The sequence below is a fragment of the Natator depressus genome, chromosome 8, assembly GCF_965152275.1.
Source record: "Natator depressus isolate rNatDep1 chromosome 8, rNatDep2.hap1, whole genome shotgun sequence".
Lineage (NCBI taxonomy): Eukaryota > Metazoa > Chordata > Testudines > Cheloniidae > Natator > Natator depressus.
Window position 1 is genome coordinate 31,661,682 of NC_134241.1, and position 23,944 is coordinate 31,685,625.

The 23,944-nt window shown below is 40.6% G+C and overlaps 1 protein-coding gene across 7 annotated transcripts in view; it reads left to right on the forward strand.

Annotated features, from left to right (window-relative positions):
• Window positions 1–23,944, forward strand: part of KCNIP1 (potassium voltage-gated channel interacting protein 1) — a 780,527-nt gene that overhangs the window by 524,609 nt on the left and 231,974 nt on the right. Inside the window, exon 1 of one of the 7 annotated variants that reach the window (XM_074960696.1) lies at window positions 18,518–18,865. The exons of 4 other annotated variants lie outside the window; for them this stretch is intronic. Coding sequence is in view for 1 of the 3 variants with exons in the window: in XM_074960690.1 (XP_074816791.1) it covers window positions 19,090–19,189 (100 nt within the window). In the remaining 2 variants the exon portion in view is untranslated. Of the gene's footprint in view, window positions 1–18,517; window positions 18,866–19,007; window positions 19,190–23,944 lie in introns of those variants that run through there. 2 more of the 7 variants (XM_074960690.1, XM_074960695.1) reach the window with 2 other exon arrangements.

Sequence of the window (23,944 nt, forward strand, 5' to 3'; positions counted from 1 at the left end):
CATGAAAGAAATTAGTGACAAATAACACAGATCACTAGAGTGACAATATTACAGTTCACAAGTGAAAACACACTAAACCTCTTGTTCTGTTAGTTCTAAGTCAAAGCTAAACTGAAAGCTTCTGTAATTAATGAATTTGGCTCTGATGCTCCATTACTCCCCTTAGTGCTTGATTTATTGCTGAAAATTTGGAGTTAGCCAAGTGAAATATGTCAACATATTTACATTTAATCAATCTCCAATATACTGGCCTGAATCTATATGGCACTCCATATTAAGGAGGATTGGGCCCATTAATAGACACTGTTGTAAACCTCTATGGCATTTGGGATTCCTTTTCTTTCATGATCATGAAAGGAAGAGAAGTTAGGCTCAGAATCTGGGGCCTAATCCAAAGCCTGTTGAAGTGAATGGGTTGCGTCAGGCAAATTGTCATAAAGTAATCTATGGTATGCTGCAGATTTCCAAAGGAGGGCTAAAGACTGAAACAGGTAACTGATTTGTTCCTGATGGGTGCAACTTGAACATCCAGTAGTTTTGCTATCCACTTGAAAAATTATATATAATAATCCTCCTTAAAAAGTCTTTTGTTGATGCACAATTATATTAAAGCTGGTACACAGTGAGTACAGACTGAGGCTAGCCTTTTCCAAACAAAGAAGACCATGAGTCTGTTTTATCCTAAAGTATATTTGCTGATATTTGTTGCAATATAAACCTCAGATTGCTGAGTACGAATGCACCCAGAGAGGATTGCCAAGCTACAGAAGACAGCCTGACATGCAGCAGTGTCAAAAATACTGAGAAAGGCAGCTGTGTATGCATATCTTCAAGCTGGTGCAGGGCCGTCCCATAGAGTGATTGCAGGGGCTGAGGAGAGAGACATAGGAGAGCATGAGAAGAAAGATTATTAAAGGCAATGACCTATGCACGAATTTCAGTTTTACTAGACTTGGTAAGAATAATAACACTGCAATTAGCTGTGCAGGTAAAGCTGTGTACGTAAGCTAAGTCCTTTACCGACACATTTAAGATGTCGTACTCATAAATAGATGAGAAGGAGGGCTTGGTAGAGGCCAGCTCAGAGTGACTAAGATGGGGAGTTGGAAGCAAGAGATCAGAGCAAGAGGTGAACTCATGAGGCTCAGAGGACAGAAATTGGGATCACTCTGGTCATGAATATGGAAATGGCTGTTGTTTGGGATAAGGGATTTAAGAGACTTTCTCAGACTGACACTCAGAGTTCTGTGTGCGCAGCACATGCTTGAGCAAACAGGAATTGCATAAAAATGTAATGCTGAGGTAATTAGAATGAAATAACACAAACTGTTGAATTTAAGGGAAACCACTGGATTAATACATTTAAATGTGTTTGTGTTGTTTCCAACCAACTCTTACGTGTTCCTTTTTGAGTCCTGAATTTATACCCCATATAAAATACTACAGAGCAATGGTGGGCAACCTGTGGCCCGGGGGCCACATGCAGCCTGTCAGGGCAAGCTGCTGGCGGGCCGCCTGACCATTTGTTTACATTTGCATGGTTGCCCGCAGCTCCCAGTGGCTGTGGTTCACTGTTCCCGGCCAATGGGAGCTGCGGAAAGCGGTGGCCAGGCCTGCCGTGCAAATGTAAACAAATGGTCTGGTGGCCTGCCAGCAGCTTGCCCTGGTGGGCTGCAGGTTGCCCACCATTACTATAGAGTATCTAGTGCTAAAGAGTCTCTGCTGCTGAATGTTCCAACAATTACAGATGGTTCCACCCCATAAAATCCAAATCCCAACCTTCCTCAGAAATTCAGGGGTGTTTGGATCTAGGGGTTTGGTTTAGGCCAAAGGGAAATGTACAAGAAATAGCGATTATCCTGTGTGTATAAGACCAACAATAAATGATCTATACATGGCAGCTTTTAAATGGGAGGCTTAAGGACTTAATAATGAGCTATGGAGCATTTCACTTCCAAATTCCCATTGAGGTCAAATCAGCAGTAACAAATCACCAGCTGATGTCCAGGGGTTTTCAGAGAATGAATTGGTGATATTAACTCAGTACCCAGTGGTGCTGTTTATATATAAAGAGCAACTTCCACCCTTCATTCTGATCAGTTTTGATCTCTGGACGGTATTGTGGTATATGCTCATTGGCTAGAGAAAACTGCCATTCTTCTTAGCAAGGAAGGATAGGATTTTAGGTAAGACAAGAAATAGGAGCACACGAGCCATGTGATAGCACTATCTTAACTAAAGCGTTATTCAAATAGAGTTATTGAAATTGTGTATCATTTCAATGTGCTACACAGTCTGTTATGTACAGGAGTGCTCATAGATAAGATCAGCCATGTATTTCATTGTAACTGATAGATATGGGCTGGACTGAAATAAGAAGGTACAGGTCTCAATCCTTTAGATTTTTTTTTAATCGGAAAATAGGAGAGAGGGAAAGGGGGAGGACAGATTTTCATCCGGTGTGAATCTGCTAAAGCCAAGGGTAGTCAATGAAGCTATACAGCACCTGGGAATCTGGTCCAATGTGTGCTATTAATTTGCTCTTATGGATTCAGACTATAAAAGAAGAACCAATGATGTGCACCTGAGTGTGTCCACTGGCAGACAACACTACAATAAATAATAGTCTGCACCTTTCCAAGTAAGGATCTCAGTGTGTTCTAAATGAAAGGCTTTCTTAACATATCCCTGAACAACATCAAGCCTTACCATAATCTAGAGAGCATTGTTACTCGTAGAGATTTTGAAATGTACAAGTGGAATTAGGCTCCCGACTCCCATTAACTTTCAGTAGGAGTTGGGCAGTTGACTTCTCTGAAAATCCTAGTCAAATCCTGACTTTCTAAATAGTCTGCATTTTTATTTAAAAAAAAAACCATATGTATACTGTGATACCTGGAGTAAATTTCTGTCCCAACATTTCAGGAATTCAGCACATCAACCCCCTTCCTCCCCACTCCTTCCCCCCCCCAACCCCCCCCCCCCAAAACAAGACTAGCAACCACCAACACTGAGTTATACTACAGGTTGGTCAAGGCTCTGGTTTATTTTTCAAAGTGAGTCCTCAGGCAAGAAGAATAAATGTAATCCTGCCTCTCGTCTCCCCTTTGAGAGTTAAGGACAGGAATATTTTAACAGGAAGAAAGAGAAGGCTAAGGGGTCAGATACAGTACAGTTCCCTGGAGAAAGAAAATGAATTTCATACTTTTCCTCCTTTTTACCTCTATCTTGTGGTTCTATGAGCCAAGTATCCACATGTCAGATTAGGACTGGACAGCAACTAGAAAATGTAATGATTGCTTGTGAAAAGAGAATTAATTATTTCTGGAGTAGGCGAGAGAGAGAGATTTGCCACATATTAACAAACACAATCAATACGTGTGTATCAGAGTACAGGTCCATACTTTTCATAGTACCATGCCTTACTTAGGAGATAAGCTGCTGCATGAGCCTGAGGTTTATTAATTTCCTTCGTGGTGAACACAAGTAGACCACTTTGCACTAATCTAGCCTGGAGATGACAAGACCTTACTAATAAGTTGTTCAAAAGCTAATTCATGGTAGCTACTGATAATTTTTCTTTAATAATGGGGAATGATTAGAATCAAATTTTTAAAGTCTCCTTTAAAGTTTGAGCACAGTTATAAAAGTGACTATGTGAAACCAACACCTTCTCCCACCCCTTGTTTGTCATAGAGTATGTCTGCACTGCAAAAAATGACCTGCAGCAGCGAGTCTCAGAGCTTAGGTCAGCTGATTCAGGCTCAAACAATGGGGCTAAAAACATCAGTGTAGACGTTCAGGCCCAAACGGGAGCCTGGGTTCTGTGATCCACCCGCCTCATTGGGTTTCAGAGCTTGGGCTCCAGCCCAAGCAGGAATGTCTACATTGCCATTCTTAGCCCTAAAGCACAAACCCATGAATCTGAGTCAGTAGATCTGCTCTCTGAGACTCACTGCTGCGGGTCTCTCTTTGCAGTGCAACCATGCCCTTAGTCAGATCTACTTATTTGATTGCCAGACCCAGATTTTTACTTCTGTCCTTCAGGGTGATACAACTATGGGACAGTGAGCTGGTATCTTGTCTACCTTGTTTATCAGTACAATTTGTCAGTTAAGTTTGAAGTCCCCAACGCAGCAAAGCACCGAAGTATGACCTTAAATTTAATCATGTGCTTAGATGTTTTGCTGGACAGGAATAAATTTAAATCACATGGTTAAGTACAGGGCTGAGTTCGGTTCCCCCCCAAGCTGATGGATACAGTAGGTGCAAAGAAAGCAACTTGATTCCATGTCCCAACATAAATTTGTAGAACAGATAGAAAATTGTTAGCATCTTTTGTGTTCTCTAGCTGTTTGTGACCTTTGTTTTCCTTTCCCTGTTTATTAGTTATGCAATGCTAGTTAACTCAAAAACAAATAAACTGTTTAAATATGCAGTAAGGAAAAACATTATTTTGACTTGTAAGCTGAGCACACTTGATTGGGTGGAATGGAAAGAGAGCAATTACAGAGTCTTACAATATTGTTTTCCCAAAATCACTTTTCTGACTACAGCCTTGAACATGAGGATTTTGCTGATATCGCTTTCTGAGTCAATAATTGGATTTCCATTCAAGTAAAACAAATTCAACACAACATGTGAATAAAGAGATAAGGATTATGACTATTCCTGATGTAAAGAAACCGACAAAATATCCTGCTATGCATGGTTAAATTAAAAATAAATAAATTTTTCATCCTAAAAAACCACTCTCCAAATTATAACAATTTCAAATAGTTCTCTTAAAGAAACAAAGGCTAAGCATCAATATGATTTTAGTCTCAACTGTCGTAGCCTCATAATGTGAAATTTGCAAAGAAAAACCCACACTAACTTTTGAGAGGACTATACGTATTTCACAGTCTCCAGTTCTTACACAAGCGTACAGTTTATTTCACATAAAGGGGACGCTACTCCTGCAAGTGTAATATCAAAGTCTGTGAAGACCAAAAGTCTTCACAAATTGCAAGAATATAATATGGTGTGCAGCATCTGAAATTACACTTCTAAACTTGTGAAGAGAATGAAACTGGCATATTGTGTTCCTGTTACTGTACAGTTACATGATGACAGAGATAATGTAAGAATGCAAACATAGCCAGGCCTCTTCAGATAATTCATTCCTTTGTGATGGAGAATATAATATTGGCTCTAAAAAGTCATTCTTGTGATAAGAATTATAATAATGGGTGATATTCACCCATAGTTAATCCAGTCCCAAGAAACCCTTTGGCCCCTTTTACACTTTCTAATGCTGCCAGCTCTGTTTATCTCACTGTAGGTTCCTGAATTTCTGACCTTTTTCAATGTGTCTCTCCCATTCACCTTTTGTGTTCTAAAAACAGCACTGTCAAAGGCGGAGGAGGGGGAGAATATGTACAAAAATGACAGGGTTTTTTGTGCATATCTCCTGTGTGCTAACATAATGGCAACATCCTAAAAAACAGCAGATACTTATCAGCAGTGTTTGGAAACTGTCTGATATCATCCATCTGCTTTACAGTTCAATCACAATGCTGTTTGCTATAAAATGGAAAACACTGAGAATAGAAGCACATTTACTTATGCCAATCAAGCTGTTCTGAGTGTCTGGCTTGCCAACAGATTGCTGATAATAGATGCAACATTCTGCTGTTGAAAAAGTTTCGCCAATTTAGGAAGCAAGTGCCCTGCACAATTCCTGGGGCTAGAATGGATGGCCACAAGGCAGGTCCTGTGTAAAGCTTTTGGTAACAGGCTAATTCCCAAAGTCAAGTTGGTCTCACGAATGTAAAATATCAGATAATTCTTCTTAGCAGCCCGATTGCACCCCTATGCTTTGTTTGATACAGCTTAAATTAGTTCCTTTTATTCAGATGATGGTGTCATGGGTCTTTTATTCCTTGAGGATCTAAGGCTGGATGCTACTATTCTGACGATTTGATCTTCTGTTGCAAACATCTAATTAGCGACTTATTTCCCCCCCTAACCATCTCTCTCTTGTGCTTTACTGTAACCCTTTTCATGCTTTTGTCATCTCAGCTCTCACTAGAAGAGTGCACGATCATCCCCAGGCATTACAGCCACGCACTACTTTACAGGTGCATTCTGCTACCACCACAACAAAATGTGTTACTTCAATTCTTGTTTACTTTTCTCTTTATAATGTACATCACAGTGAAGTCTCAAATCCCCATGCTCTCACTCCTGTAGGCTACTGCACAGGAACAAGTCTTAATCTAAAAAATAATAAAAAGAGCAACACCAAACCCATCTTTTTTGTTCCAACTTTGCAGGTCTTGAAGGTGACAGTAGTTCAAAAGCTTTGTAATGTCTGGAATAGAGATTTGTCATCCTTTTCATGCACTCCAGTACCAGGAAATACTGTTTGGTGATGGGCAAGCCCATGCAAGCTTCTGCCCCAATCTCCTCTATCTTGAATAAAGTTCATGTAAACTTAATTTGTTTTATTTTCATGTGTGTAAACACTTGTAGTTTCTGGTGATAATGCAGAAAAGCCTTGAGTAAGAGGCTGTTCTTTATAGATTTCTGGTCTAAGATGGAAGTATCAAAAATGTTGGGAGAGACCTGTTTTTGTGAGCTGTTGAGTCCAGTTTTTGTAGATGCAAAGAAGTGCAAACAGTGTGAATAAATGCATGCATTCTGTGATTCCCAAACCAAATGCATTAGTCTTTTGAAGCCCTCCCATCATTAGTTAACAGTGACTCATATTTTGTTAATATCCAAGACTAACCAAGTGAATAGGAATTAAGGTATGGACAATGTTTACATAGAAAGTACAGAAATATGACCTGGTATACAAAGTTGTTTGTAAGACTTAATATTATTCGGCCCACTAAGTAGTTAGCATTAAGCTTAATTTCTTCAGTCCTTGCACCCTGGGAATGTGAAGACATAAAACATTGAGGCATAGCAGCCGGAAAGTCAGCAGGTTAATATGAAGGGCTACTGTCAATGTATTCACTGTCTTCTTTGATCAAACTTGTGCTTCGTACTGGTAGATAAATGGACACTAATATTCTAGTTCTCCATTATTACCCAGCGTAACCAAGTAGTCTTCATTAATAAGAACCAAAACATAACATCAGACTTCTTGCACATTACATAAATGGGATGTGTGTTTTCTTTGTGTATTTGTATATGTATCAGTATCTATTGTAGGCAGGGGTACTACATGACAATTTTTTGTTCAGATTTCTGGCCAGGACACTAGAAAAAATGAAAGGCGATACCACAATGCACTTGGGACTCCATTTCAAATATCACAGTAAGTCCAGCACAAGCTTGGACAGTACTTCAGGAGTTGAGTGAATTCTTCACAAGTGTGCCTAGTTGACATGATCAATAAAATTCATCATTGATATATTTCACGAACGAGTGCCGAGCTTGGTGAATACTTCAAAAGAACTTCCATTCACTCAGCTAGGAGTAGATCAAAACGCACTGCATCACATTTAGATGCACAGGAGCAGGGTCTGCGTGGCCAGTTAGTGCACAGCAAGTTAGTGCACTTTATATCCCAGCTTACAGATAAAGAACTCCCTGTCAGTCGAATGCCACGGATTTTAATGGGAGTCTTGCCTGAGTAAGAAAACCAGGATCAGGCCCTGAATTTTCCTATGGATCAATTCCCTCTTATTATTTCTACTTACACTCTTTAAATCTTCCTAACAATTCCCCTCCCTCCCTGATGTTTACGCCCTTCAGAGAGATACGTAGACAGTTATCACCTTCTCCTTAGCCAAGTTATAAATATTTATTTCCTTTCATCTCTCCCATAAGTCATTCCCTCCAGCCTCTCTGAATGTGATCTTGTTGTGACTGTTAATATACAGGATCAGCAGCTCAGCTTCCTTCTGTGCTTGGAGCAGTTTGAAACTGCCCTATATCATGGTGCTGCAAATATTGTGTAGATGGAGAGCCAATAGGTGACCATCCAAGACTTTGTGAGCTGGAGGGGGGCATGTTTGTTTGCCAGCATTGAATGTTTCTGCTGCACAGCTCAATTTTTGAAAGGGAGGGGCGGGGGACAAAATACACTACTTGGTAACCTTGAAAATGCTTTTCAGTGGTCAAGTCTAACAGAAAGCACTACAAGAGAAATGATCTTTTTGGCACAAAAGACAGGCTATTAACCTCCTGTCAAGTCTGGCTTGTCAGGCAGCCTGCTGAATCTTCATTTATTTGTACAATGCTGGATTTTTTTGAGCTATAAGAAAAGGAACATGTTTCCATGTATACCCTGGTAGATTTTAGTTGTGCGATGTGACTTTGCTTGGATTTCATTTTTAAGCAAAAGAGATCTGAGTTCTATTTCCACCATTAACAGATGAGAACTGGAGTAACGGTAGTAAACTTCCATTAAGTCTGCTATTTCAGAGTGATGCTTAAGTTTGCTACTAGAGACTCCCCTTGATGAGTCTGTGATAAAATTAAACAAACAGGGATCTTTCGGCACTTCTGAATGTTCTGTATATTTCTTTCCTGAGTTAAAATTTAGTCCCTGTCTAGACTATTTGATGTAGGGATGTAAGCAATTGAAATAAACACATTTGTAATTCATGGATAAAGAACTATTTTCGTTTTGGAACCTGTTCCCTTTGATCTGCTTCAGAGAGACAGCCCTATTGGAAATGGGGCTATTACATTTTTATTTCTGTGAGGTTCTTTAGTTCCTGAGAGAGTCTTGTACTGTGATATAAAGATTTAAATAAGTGGTTTGAAATTCTGAATATGCTGAACTATAGTTCCAATATGAGGTTAGAAGTTGATTGGGCAGCTGCAGAATGCTTTAAAGGATATCATTGGTTGTACCATATGCCACCAGCAATGTTGATAGGTATGTAGATTTGATACCTTTGAATGTGATGTGAAAAATTATAAAAACTAAGTGAAATTAATGATTTATCAGGCGATAGAAGATATTTTTAAATGCATCTCCCTGTCCAAAATGCTTTCAAAGTGATTCATGGGGATTTAGATATGACTCTTCATACAGTTAAGGAACTCCAGTGGCAACCAGGACAATGCATCAGTGTTCCCATGTCTTCCAAAATGCATATATCTATGCCAGAAAATGATAACATGACAGAATGAAAGCCCTTTTCTATAGGTAATAGCTGCATGTTCAGCACAAGACTTGTAGTAGGCTTATTGTTGGTAACAAAGTAAACTTCCCCATCATGTGGAAATGTGGAGTTTTCAGATTCCATATACAGCACTTAGATCTTCCTTTTCTGTCGGAGCATGGTTTTCTTTTCTCTGCTTTAGTTAAGGTTCAGGAAGTGAAGACAACTGCTCTATTCATTCCAATCTCTTCTAGTATATTCTAGACTGTTGCAGTTTCTGATGTCTTTAGACTTTTAAAAGGGCATAAATCAGACAACAGCTTCCACCTTGCTTTCCCAGTCAGGTTTGCTGTTCTTGTACCAAATGAGCCGTTAGTTGCTTGCATCAGTGTTGCAGCCTTCATGTTACAGTTCAAAAAAAAATCTGGCCCATTTCTACAGGCAATCCAAGTGTAAAGATGCTTGTACATGTTGCTGGCAGCCAGCAGTCTCTCAGCTGAGGACATTGCATTGTATACTTAATCCCTTGATACTTCGTTTAGGAACTGCCTAACATGTTTTCTTCCATCTTCTTCAAATTTGCCAGGTACTCAGTACTTCTCTTTCTAGCTCATTCCACCAGTGAGCCTCAATATATGGAATAAAATTTGTGCTGAGAAATAATATCCTCCTTAAGATTTCAATTAAGTCCTGAAAGCTGTTTGCTTTTTCAATTTCAATATACCATAGGTTGTCTTCATTATGGCTAAAATGTGCAGCCTTATGGCTTTTGTTAGCAGTAATTTAATCTACAAGGAAGTACTAATCAAGGTATTTAGCATGCTATACATGTGGCGAAACTCTTCACTGTCACTACATTTAAACAGCCATCTTAATTTTAGGGATCCGCTCTGAGGTAATTGTTCAGGGGGCAAATAGGAATCTTTTAGCCAGTGGTTTTCAGATTAGTTCATGTTGTTGGCCGCTAAGCATCCCCCGTGTGGTTACCTTCACTCCAAACCCCAACTCCAGACCTTCCCTGCAACAAATTAGAGCTCTGTTTCCTAAATAGGAGACAGGATAAAAATCTACTTGCTCTAATGTGATGGGTGCTGCTGCTTGCTTATCACCCTCCCCCATCCGTTTTGTATCCCTGTTGCTTGCCTCCCCTTGCAAGATGTAGGACTTCACATCATTTGTTAATACTGAATCCCCCTTCCCCAACTGCACTTTATATTGCCATCTTGTTTGTTTGCTTCTCTTCCAGTTGTCTGCAGTTGAAATTAACACCATCAAAACACTTGCTTAAAGCATTCAGCAGGAATGAACACGGCAGCTGCTGCTGCTTTTTTTCAGTTTTGTTTTTAACTAAGTTTTAACTAAGTTAAAAACAAAATTCCCTGAAAATCTTCTTTAAGAAAATGTAGTTGGTAGGGCTATAATTAAGCAGCATCACTTGTTGGATACTGCTAGCTACTTCGCTGTTATCACAGAATTAACTCTGGGCCACATAAGTGCTCTGCAGCCCACCAGTGATCACTGGCTCTCAACTGGAGAGTCACCGGCTTAACCTATCCAAACAGGATCCCTCTCTGATCATTCGCTGTTGTCTACTGAAGAAGCAAAATCTTCACCTGGGTTTTCTTAATTAACATTTAACTTTTATTTAAACAGAGAAAATCCCAAAGGGCTAGCAAAATCGGAACAGCCCTTCTAACCAGTTTGTAAAAAAACCAAAAAAGTTCTCTTCTCAGATGCCTGAGCCTGCTTTGCAGAGCTAGAGAAGGGTGCAACCTATGACATTAGCTGTAACAATATATCATATTATCCTGTTTACAGGCAGAAGTGGCAAATAGTAACCTATTTCAATATTTATGATTGACTGACTGTTCCTGGCTTAAAATATTGGGTAAAGCATATTTAATATTTAGGGGAAGTTCGTCAGTCCAGGCGCAGACTAACCAAGAATTCCAAAATTACAAAACACATTTTATGTATTCTTTATCTAAACGATAAATACATACAGATTTAAGGATAAATTGTGGGGTTTTTTTTTTTCATTTAAATGTCACACCAGTCCCTGTTCAGTATCGAAACGCAACAGCACAAAGTTGGCAGAATGTAGTGCTGCCTGAGGCTAAAATCTCAGTATAGCTAATAGTGCCTCAAGAAGCTGCCTTGTTACCATGGCAATTGACCATGCCCAGGAGTCACTTTATAAGAGCATTGCTGTGGTAACCACTGCTTGGTGAGGCCATGGCAGGATGGTAGTAGTTAAGCCCAGGCTTCAGGAGGTAGGGACGGGGTTGGCAGGCCCCATGTGTGTGCGTAAGGTGCTGCAGCCAAGCAAAGGGCCTGTCTCATGCACTGCAGGCCCAGGTAGTAGTGGTGGTGGTGATGGCTCCCGCTTCTGGGTCCAGCTGCTGTTGCTTCACCTATAAAAAAAGGTGAACTTTTAATAGCTATGAAATTGTACATTGAGAGGGGGTGGAAATAACTGTTTTGAGATTTGTTCCTTCCCTATTGGAAAAATCACAGGCCACTGGTGCTAATGTTCATAGAATCATAGAATATCAGGGTTGGAAGGGACCTCAGGAGGTCATCTAGTCCAACCCCCTGTTCAAAGCAGGACCAATCCCCAATTAAATCATCCCAGCCAGGGCTTTGTCAAGCCTGACCTTAAAAACTTCTAAGGAAGGATTCTACCACCTCCCTAGGTAACACATTCCAGTGTTTCACCACCCTCCTAGTGAAAAAGTTTTTCCTAATATCCATCCTAAATTTCCCCCACGGCAACTTGAGACCATTACTCCTTGTCCTGTCATCTTCTACCACTGAGAATAGACTAGAACCATCCTCTTTGGAACCACCTCTCAGGTAGTTGAAAGCAGCTATCAAATCCCCCCTCATTCTTCTCTTCTGCAGACTAAACAATCCCAGTTCCCTCAGCCTCTCCTCATAAGTCATGTGTTCCAGACCCCTAATCATTTTTGTTGCCCTTCGCTGGACTCTCTCCAATTTATCCACATCCTTCTTGTAGTGTGGGGCCCAAAACTGGACACAGTACTCCAGATGAGGCCTCACTAATGTCGAATAGAGGGGAACGATCATGTCCCTCGATCTGCTGGCTATGCCCCTACTTATACATCCCAAAATGCCATTGGCCTTCTTGGCAACCAGGGCACACTGTTGACTCATATCCAGCTTCTCGTCCACTGTCACCCCTAGGTCCTTTTCCGCAGAACTGCTGCCTAGCCATTCGGTCCCTAGTCTGTAGCGGTGCATTGGATTCTTCCGTCCCAAGTGCAGGACCCTGCACTTATCCTTGTTGAACCTCATCAGATTTCTTTTGGCCCAATCCTCCAATTTATCTAGGTCCCTCTGTATCCTATCCCTACCTGCCACCGTATCTACCACTCCTCCTAGTTTAGTATCATCCGCAAATTTGCTGAGAGTGCAATCCACACCATCCTCCAGATCATTTATGAAGATATTGAACAAAACCGGCCCCAGGACCGACCCTTGGGGCACTCCACTTGATACCGGCTGCCAACTAGACATGGAGCCATTGATCACTACCCGTTGAGCCCGACAATCTAGCCAACTTTCTACCCACCTTATAGTGCATTCATCCAGCCCATACTTCTTTAACTTGCTGACAAGAATACTGTGGGAGACCGCGTCAAAAGCTTTGCTAAAGTCAAGAAACAATACATCCACTGCTTTCCCTTCATCCATGGAACCAGTAATCTCATCATAGAAGGCGATTAGATTAGTCAGGCATGACCTTCCCTTGGTGAATCCATGCTGACTGTTCCTGATCACTTTACTCTCGTGTAAGTGCTTCAGGATAGATTCCTTGAGGACCTGCTCCATGATTTTTCCGGGGACTGAGGTGAGGCTGACTGGCCTGTAGTTCCCAGGATCCTCCTTCTTCCCTTTTTTAAAGATTGGCACTACATTAGCCTTTTTCCAGTCATCCGGGACTTCCCCCGTTTGCCACGAGTTTTCAAGACTGATATTATTTATATCAAAGTATAGTCTTAAAGTAAAATGGGGTTAGGAGTCTGAAAAGGAGAAGGGCAGTAATCTTTGGTTATAAAATACTGAACAGCAATGATGCTGCCTTGGCCAGTTAACCATTTTCACTATGGCTTTTCATTATACACCATACAAAATATGAAAATGATAGCGGTTCTCTTCTGCCCAGGCTTAATTCACATTTGCATTAAATTCTCACTGCATCTTATTGTACCACTGTGATATAAAAGACACTGGTATTACTGGGTGTGGATTTTATTCACTGAATAAATTGTCCTTGAATTTAACACTTATTAGCATTTGAGAAAATACTGGAAGCATTTGAGGAAATGTTGAAAAAGCAGGAGCTGACATACTTGTCATGATAACTTTAACAAAGCTGTATTAAAAAAGATATACATGCAAAGATACAGTGGCATAATGAAGCCTCCCACACATATCACAGAATGAAATATTTATACTATAATCATACTATTAATAAAATGATGGATCAGCCAACTCCTACTGTGATAAGACTCGGCTGAAAGATTGGGTACTGCCTTGGGGAACTAAATTCACATCCAGACAACTGAGAACTGGAAATAGGCACCCTGGACTAGTTAGGGAATTCCTGCATCTGAATTTGTCACAAGGTTGTGCAATACACGGGCTTTGTGAATACAACTGTTTCCCTCCAGTAGCTAGTCCCAGTGACCATAACAGCCTTATTTCACGAGAAGTAGAGGAAAGCCTGTGCTTCTAGTGCTGATGGTCCTCCTGGGTTCCATCTCTACTGAATGCTCAGGTCGTTCTGCCATGGACTGTCATGTCTGAACTATATGTCAAAGATTATTAAGGAAGGTTGGTCTTGTGGGTAAAGCACTGCACTGGACTCAGGAGGCTTGGGTTCAAGTTCCTATTTAATGCTCTGTTTAGACTTCCACTGTGACCTGAGGAAAGTTACTCATGCCCTTTGGACCTACCTTTGTTCTCCATTTGTAAAATGAGGTCATACCCCTTTTCTCTCATTTGTTGTCTATGTATTTGGATTGCAAACTCTTTTGGGCAGGGAATGTCTATCACAGTGTTTTGTGCAGCATCTAACACAGTTGGAACCTGGTTTCAGTTGGGGCCTGGAGGTGCTATTGTACTACAAAATATAAATAATAAAGTCAGGACTTGGTCCTCTTCTGATTTCTTTCTTGAGTCCAGAATCCATCTTTCTGTCATTTGGTGTATGTGAGATTAGCCTGGTGATCTCATTTCAGTTCCCAGTGAATGAGTGTCTGCACTCCCAAAAACCACCACCACAGCACAGAAGGGCAGAATTTTTGGCAATACTAGCAGAGAGGCCAAGAATGGAATAGGGCCTAAATATGAACTGTCGTCTCTTGCTCATCAAGGTTAGGCACATTGGCTTATGTTGCTGCACATGCTATACTTATTCTGTAAACGGAAGACTTCGGACTCCAGCACTGACTGTCTGGCCACCGTAGAGTCTTAAATGCATACTGAAATTTCCACCTACCAAAAAGGGCTTGTTTACCCACACAAATTGACTGGAATAGCAATTGTGGAATAAACTATTCTGGAATAGCTCCTCTGTGATAGCTTCTCATGTGGGCTTTACTCTGGAATAATTTAGTGCCCTTTGTGAGCTTTGTGGGGAAAGAACTGTCTTTGTTGTACAGTGGCTCACATGGTGGGGTCCCAGTCCCTGATGAAGTCCTTTAGGCACAGCAGCAATACAAATAATAAATGTTGTCCCTCTGCTGAGCTGCGGCAGATTTTTGGGGCCTCCCAGGTCAGTTTCCCTTGTGGAGCAGAAATGGATGGCTCAGGATATTTTCTTTGTGTAATTGGTTTATTGACAAAATGTACAGAAATCCTGAAGGACGGGTGGTAACAAATAGCACATAGGCAACCCCCTATGGCAGAATCCTCAGGCCCAGTACCTCTGCCTTGTCTCAAGAGGCAACTCTCTCCTTGGCCTCTCCCAGGTACTCACACAGACTCACAAGCCAAAACTGTTTGCTGCTGCTTCTCTCCAGCTTCTGCTGACTCACTCCCACTGCTTAAACACATGGGGAAGCAGCCCCTCACCTCTCCTGTGGCCGCATGGGTTGGTCAGGTGAGCCTGGGCTGGGTCATTTAGTGTCATGATACCCCCTTTATAACCTTCTGGCTGGTTACATGCTTGTATCTACCTTTTCCAGTATAGAGCATTGCTCTTACAGCAGTGACTCTTAATGGCAGCCCACTACAATAATATGTTGGTGTAAGTAACGTACCTGGCAAGGAGTAGGAGGGAGGGGTAAAATTAAAAAAAATGAGGGTACATTGTTTTCTGGCTCTTCCGACTGTTGTTCCAATTTAGACACCTTTCTACATCAGTACAGCATGTGCAAATAGTTCTCAGGGAGTCTGGCTATAAGGGAGCTTTATGTGTCATCTGTGCCTATGGCCCAATGTCTGTATTCTCCCTATTCTAATTTTCTTTTTTGTTCTTGCATGTCCTCCTTTATGCCGTGAAAACAGTTTGCCAAGGTGCTAGCACTTGATGCTAATTAAGCAGCAATTGGGGTCTGATTTCTGTGCATATTGCATATCCAGGAATTTTGATTATGCATTAAATATAGAGGACTTGACTTCTCATTACCCTATGACTCTTTATGCTACTAGGCAGCCTAAAGGGAGTATAAAGCCAGATGATTTGCCCACGGGTGCAAACCTACTTTAGAGGACAGAAAAGCCCCAAAGATCCCCCAAATATGTGGAGGCATAAAGTCACTTGTATCCCCGCCCTTGTATCTTGTACTGAACATAGCTAGGCCAGAATGGACAATCAGGCTGAGGAATCCGAGTACAATGGATATTTTGACCCTAGAACACACTTCTATTTGCCTGGAATCTTTTTCCCTAGTATTAAATGGCTGACTCTCAAAGAGCAGCTGCAAATTAGATTAGGAGTTTGATACATATATTGCTGTAAGGAAATAGCTGGCATATAAATGCACAGACTACAGTCACAAAAACCTTGTTTTATCAGATTTTATAAGCTAAGCAGGATCAGATTGTGTCACTGATAGATCTCTAGGAAAACATAGTCATTGCTAGGAATGACATTGGGGCATCCCATTTCCCTCTGAGTCTGTAATGAACAAGTGCCCCAGCACATGCAAAGTGTGCTTCTGGAAATGCCATCTTTCCAGTGAGAAATGAAATTGAGGTTCTGACCACTTGTGTTCATGAATGATCTCGCTGATCTTGCTTTTTGAAAGAAAAGAGGCTTTAATCCTATGATGCTGGCCAAATGCTAACTGCAGCCATTTTATTCCAGCTGATTTTTGCCGTGAGTTTCCATCAAATATGGAATTCTTCTTTGCTTCTTGTCCTAAAACATTGTAGAGTGTAGCTGTGCAGTTGTGACCAAATGTACCCCTCTGTTCACACCCTACACAGTTGTAATAATCTTTGTGCAATTTATGCCTTGTAAGGTATCATTTGAAAACTCATAATTTGCTGATCAGAATCATCCTGACAAAACCTCTCTCTTTGTTAGTAAACTCATTATATTGTTTTATCTAATCCAATGTGTTTAAATTGAAGTGTCTGTGAAACTCCATTTGGGGTGGCAAGTTGTGTGCATATTATTTCTATTAAAGAAATAACAAACTTTATATAACTTGTGTTGTCCAGGAGAAGGCTGGGCAGTACAGGGCATACATCTCTGGGGAAAAATGCAAGACTGGGGGTATGTTGGGGGTCGCCCTGCAGTATAAGCAAGGCTGGTTAGAGCAGAGTGTAACCCAAGGGTGGCTGGCAGTCTCCAGTTACACACAGACACCCGGCGTATGGTTTGCATTCTGGAAGGTTGTTTGTGAGCAGCCCAGATGGAAGCCACTTCAGCAAGGCATTGTAAGGCACCCAAGGTTGCAGGCAGGGGTGACACAGCTTCTCACCAGTCTGGATTGCACTCTGGTATGTCACAGCAACGTTAAACACCTGTGTCCTGCCCCAGAAGTAGCGTCACTTCCATGGTAGGTAAAGTGAAACTTTGTGGGGGTTTACCTACCTTACAGGGATGTTGAGCTTCATGTGAAGGATGTTGGTAAAGAGCTTTGATACCCTCAGAGTTTTATTTTGAAGTGAAAAGGGTTAGCATTAATATGGAAAGCTGATATATTGTTACAGAGATATGGAAGTTGTAGATACTTATGATATTTCCCATATTCATAGCAAAATAATGGCTCTGAAATATAACTGATTGCTCAATGTATCAGAGTAACCATATGAGAAAGAGAACTTCATTCAAACTGGTAACAAAAAGTGCCATACACCACCCTCCTCATCAGACCAATACAAACACTATGAAAACTAAATAGGAAGAACAATCACCAGCTTTCTGAATGCCCCTTCAGCCTGCTTCTGCTCCCATCAGTCAGTGGCAAAAGTCTCACTTAAGTGGTAACAGGATTGGTCCCCTTATATAGTCCTAGAAAGATGAAAGTTTTCCCTGTACAGAGAGCCTGCCCAAGACCCTACAACACCATTTAAATCCTTAACACAACTTTGTTGCAAGACTGTCCTGGGAGACATTAACATAAAATGTTGATAAGAAATAGCAGCACATGGATCATTAGCATGCAGTTACAGCCTGATAATAATTAGTCAGATTTCAATCAGTCAGATGAATACAATACAATAATAATCTAAATATAAACTACAGCTTGTTTTTTTGTATAGCTCTTTCTTATAGTGAAGTTATCCCAAAGCGAGTTAAAATAATGAGCTGGGAAGTGTCAATGCAGTGAGTGACCTTGTCAGCAAATGAAGCAGTCAATGTGGATCATATTTTCAAAGAGCTTTCGCATTTAGTCACAAAATAAGTGGCCAGATTTTCAAAAGCACTTTGCATGCGGAATGCACGTTGAGTGCTGCACATGCCTGAAAATCTGGCCATACATGCCTCCTGGGGTGATGCTGGAGAGTCTTTTGAAAATCTGGCCCTTATATAGGTGCCCAAATGGAAGCAGAGCTCTTATGAATGTCTGGTCTGAATGGTGGGTGCTGTGCACTTGAAAAGCCAGTCATGAGCACTTTTCATAAGTGCTTCCCTTGTGATGAACAATAGGTTGCACACAGCCTTGGCAATGGGGGTATGTTGTCCTTGACACCATTGTTTGCCCTTCCTCACTTGGAACCTGCTGTGTAATAGGAGCGGAGATAAACTAAGTCCAGTTACCCCCAACCATCTGCATATACAATATGCGGCAATATCCTATGCTATTTTGCTAGTTTGTTAATCCTCAAACTTTAACACTATGCTTCATTTCTAAATCACTCAACACTGACTGTAATATTTGGTAAATTCATATATTCAACATAAAATATGCCTACACTGAGGAGGATAACTGGGTCAACATGTTGATAAACCCCTGTATTTAAATGCAGATGGGTTTCTCTCCATGTGGCAAAGCTGTGATAGCTTGTGTTGTTTGCATGTTATTGCTTTATGTTTCTTAAAGTTTCATTTTAGCATCAAACAAATCATGTTTGTTTTTTACTAGGCACTACAGTGTGAGAGCAGTTTGTATCTGTAACTTATTTTTTTTTGGAGGGGGGGGAAGCATCAGATTTAGCCAGGTATCAAAAACGATTTGATGAATTTTGGCTTACACTGAGAGGAAATGCTAAACAAAGTGGCTACTGTATATTCTGTTGCCTTAGAGACTGAAACATCTGTATCCATGCAGGCAAGTGATGCAGACATTGTAAGATATGACTTCCTTGCATTCCTTGTGTTCATTTTGCTGTCAACAGAAATGTTTTATGGTGGCAATATGCTGGAGTTCTTTTGCACTGTATTTCTCTGGTTCTGTAGCATATCTTGGACTACAAGGGCTTTTTAATTAAAGTCTAACTCTCAAGTCAGGACGCTCCCTGAGAAAAGATGCTTTCACGTGAATAATTTTTCAAGATGAACTTGGAGGGACTTGAAATGATTGTGGTACTGGTGATAATTGTTGCATTTGTGAAAGCACTTGAGCATCTGGGTCTCCTAGAAGGCAGTTATGAAGGTAGGACATTAAGAAATAGAAAATATTTGGTTCAGAAAACCCTTTGCTGCAGAGCATTCTACTTTAATCTGTGTGTATGCAGTGTTTGGGTAATAGATGAACTGAACAGAAGCTCAAATAACTTAAGATGCTTTCTTTAGATAAATGAAATATGTAAGGTGTTTTGTATATCTCCATACAGTAATGCAGCTCTGATTTTAAGGAGAGTTTGACACACAGGTAATCTTAGACAATTATCTATCTCTAATTAAGCTGGTTTCAAGAACTTCTGTACAGATCTGTATGGTTTCGGTAAACTATAAATGGTATACTGGAGCTCTGATTAAGATGAAGCTTTTCATGTTATTAAGTTTATTGTTATAACTTCTCATTTGTTCTAATTGTTTGAAGCATTATTTATTATTAGGTATCGGCTAAAGTTGCCGGTACAATAGAAAACACTAAGGTTATTTGGAAGCACTTTTCTATGATAAACAATTCCTTTGTCACATCTTTGCCCTTTTTCCAGAATGTTTATCATTAACATCTCTTCTTAGCTTTGATATCTAGCCTCATGAACGTTTCAGGAGAATACTGATTGCAATGTAAATATCCTTTGTTGAAGACGCTTGCAAAGGATTGACTGTGAAAGATGCTCTACTTCTAGTTTCTTCAGTCAGTTTTACAAACAATGTCATCCATGCAGAAACATGGAAACATTAAATAGATAAAGGCATGAAGCTGAATTTTGTACAATGATCTTTTAGATCAAAATATGGCTGTGGAGAATGCTTCATTGTTTAAAGCAAGGAGTAGATTTACAGTGAAGTCTAAGTGTTCTTGAATTTGATATACCTTGGAACAGCTACTTTTTATGGGAACTTTCGGGCCATTTTTCATGGTGAGCTACATGTATGCAGGTATTTAAATAACCTTCAGCTAACCACTGATACTGAACAATTACTCTTTCCTGCTTCAGAGCTCATGACAATCTGCAAAAGATAAAGTTAGTAGCCCCATATAAACTAATTGACAAAGTTTAGTACAAGGTTTCCAGGAAACTAGCAGCAAGTACTTAATTGGGAGAACAGTTGTAAAACTTTGTCAGTGATTGTGTACTTTACTTACTAATTCTAGTACTCATACCTGGTTCTCATTCTTGCTGTCTTTTGAACATCTTTTCCGTAACCTCCTTGGTGCTTAGAAAAATGAGAGAGGTAAGTGAAGATAACATTTTCAAGCTATACCTATGTCCTTGAGCAACTGCTTTATTTATCAGCTTTAGCATTGCAACTTATGTTAAAATAAGATGCTGCAAATGAGACTCACTGCTTACAGAGAAACACAATTATTTTGGCTTTCATCAACCTTTAGAAGACTTTGCACTCTTTATCATAGGGTACAGTTATACATCCTCCCTGATATATGGTTAATACTGTCCAGCTTCAGCAAAGTCCATTGTGAATTTTGTGTTTGAACACGTATTTTCTGAATTCCTTTGTTGTCTGAATAAATATAAAAAGGAAATGCTATTTTGCATCTTCGTAAGCAATGAGAATTGAAGGAAATTTAAGAAGAAAATGCTATTGATTTGTTGGCATTAGGTGGGCACATGTCTGACCACCTCAGATAGTTTCAAGGAATGCTGATATCATCAGCGGGGAATTGCACATTTGGTACCATTAACTTTTAAGGGGTGGTTGCTTTGCATATTTACATTTCTTACAGGAAAATATAGTTGGATGTGATTGTTTTCTGAAGGAGGTTAGTCAGTAGGTCAGAGTTATTTTGTGTATTATGCTGAAAATAGCATATGGTAAATTTTGTTTGATACTATAACATCAAAAGACCTCCCAGAATAATAATTAGTTTGAATCAGAGTCAGTATTTATCTTAATTTCAGGAAATAAAGTTATTTTTATGTACTTAAACAGATACTGTTTCTCCAGATGGGTGTAGAAGTACATAAACACTCCCGCCAAACAAACGCATATATGTGTACCCTATATTTCTGTGGTTTTAATACGCCTTTTAGCATTGTGGTATCTTAGAGATAACATGGAGAAACGCCAAGTCTACTTAAATGAGTTGTTGCACAGCAGAGGATATTGAAATCTCCATTACAATGCATTGGCTCTCAAATCTTGTGTACTGTGTTAGTACAGAAAAGCATTGCATTTCATTCAGATTAAGTGATTGCTGTTCTATTGGACAAGATGCTGATACCTCTATTTCTGGTCCCATTCAAGTCAATGGGATTTCTGTAGAATAAACTGCTATTCACCATGTGTTATGATATAGTAATCTAGTCCCATATATTTAACTTTGAAGGCACAATGTATTAAATTGGGGAGGGATAGCTCAGTTGTTTGAGCATTGGCCTGCTAAACCTAGGGCTGTGAGTTCTATCCTTGAGGGGGCCATTTGGGGATCTGGGGCAAAAGTGGGGATTGGTCCTGCTTTAGGCAGGGGGTTGGACTAGATGACCTCTGAGGTCCCTTCCAACCTTGATATTCTAGGATTAAAATTTATGAAGTGCTTGAAACCCAGGTATGCTGGTAGCACTTCATCAAGGGAAGAATAGAGAAAAACAAATGTAGGTGAATACCCTTAATTAGGCAAGAACAAAATGTATGTCTAATGCACCAGGCAGCAGAAATGTGTGCACTAAAACTCAAATATGTATGTGGTTTGCTTGCTAAATTAGATGCCTAACTAGCAAATAGACAAAAATGTAATTTGCACTGAAAACACGTATTAGACTATGTTGTACACAGACAAAGACTTTTTGTTAATATTTATTTCTTATTAGCACCGTACATTGAAGTGGGTAAGTATTATCCCCAATGTCTGTACATGCCAGTAAATTTGAGGCTGAGGCTCAGATCTGCCATTGGTATAAGCAGGTAGAGAGCTCTGTGGAACTCCCACTTTTGTAAGAAATGGTATTGCCTTTCAGAAATTAAGGTCAACTTTTCCAAAAGTGGCCACTGAATTTGTGTGCCTTTTTTGAGTTCTCAATTCCAGCAGCCCTTCCACATCTGGAGTTCAGAACAACTGGGTGTTCCCAACTGCAGCTGAAACCCAGGGTAGCTGTGGGTGCTCTGTGCTTTTATGAAATTGTGTCCTTAGTAGTGTTAAGTGGAGCTCCCAAAGTTAGAGGCAACTTTGGATATTTTAGTCTAAGCCATTTAGGCTATGTTTACATTGCAATTAAACATCCACTGTTGGGCCAGGTCAGCTGACTTGCGCTCAGGCTAAGGGGCTGTTTAACTGAAAAGTAGATGTTCAGGCTCAGGCTGGAGCCCTGTCTCTGGGAGCCTCCCCGCTCAAGAGGTCCCAGAACCTGGGCTTCTGGCTGAGCCTGCATGTCTACACTGCAGTTAAACAGCTCTTCAGCCCAAGCTCCTTAACCCATGTCAGCTGACACAGGCCAGGTTTTTAATTGCAATATAAACATAATCAAAGTTTCACTGGCAGAGCTGATAAGAATTTGAGAGTTCCTGGTTCCCAGTCCCATGTTAGTTCCGCTTTTCCATGCTGTCTCTGTGTATTCAAAGGGTGTGACTTTTGTTGAGAAAGAACCAGTAGCTGTAACTCACTTGACTTTCTGTGCTCCATCTTGAGGTCCTTACTCAGGGAAATTCCCCTTCAGTCAGGTTTGTTTTATTTGACTTAGACCAGAGAATAATGAGCATAGTGTAAAAAAAAATTTCCTTGAAGTGTTAAAACTTGTTCAGAAAATCCAGAAAACATTTATATCAAATAAAACCCTCAAAGCTCATCCCTGACTGCAAATGCGTATTAAAAAGTACTGGTGAAAGTTTATGCCACCAGTTTACTAAACAAATTGACATTCTAATAATAGAATCATAGAAGATTAGGGTTGGAAGAGACCTCAGGAGGTCATCTAATCCAAGCCCCTGCTCAAAGCAGGAGCAACACCAACTAAATCATTCCAGCCAGGGTTTTGTCAAGACTGGCCTTAAAAGCCTCTAAGGATGGAGATTCCACCACCTTCCTAGGTAACCACTCCAGTGCTTCACCACCCTCCTAGTGAAATAGTTTTTCCTAATATCCAACCTAGACCTCCCCCACTGCAACTTGAGACCATTGCTCCTTGTTCTGTCATCTGCTACCATTGAGAACAGCCTAGCTCCATCCTCTTTGGAACCCCATCCCCCTTCAGGTGTTGCAGGCTGCTGTCAAATCCCCCCCCCCCCCCACTCTTGTCTTCTGCAGACTAAATAAGCCCAGTTCCATCAGCCTCTCCTCATAAATCATGTGCCCCAGCCCCCTAGTCATTTTCATTGCCCTCCGCTGGACTCTCTCCAATTTGTCCACATCCTTTCTGTAGTGGGAGACCCAAAACTGGACGCAATACGCCAGATGTAGCCTCACCAGTGCTGAATAGAGGGGAATAATCACTTCTCTCGATCTGCTGGCAATGCTTCTACTAATGCAGCCCCATATGCTATTAGCCTTTTTGGTAACAAGGGCACACTGTTGACTCATATCCAGCTTCTCATCCACTGTAATCCCCAGGTCCTTTTCTGAAGAACAGCTGCTTTGCCAGTCAGTCCCCAGCCTGTAGCAGTGAATGGGATTCTTCCGTCCTAAGTACAGGACTCTGCACTTGTCCTTGTTGAACCTCATCTGATTTCTTGTAGCCCAATCCTCCAATTTATCTAGGTCACTCTGGATCCTGTCCCTACCCTCCAACATATCTACCTCTCCCTCCAGTTTAGTGTCATCTGCAAACTTGCTGAGGGTGCA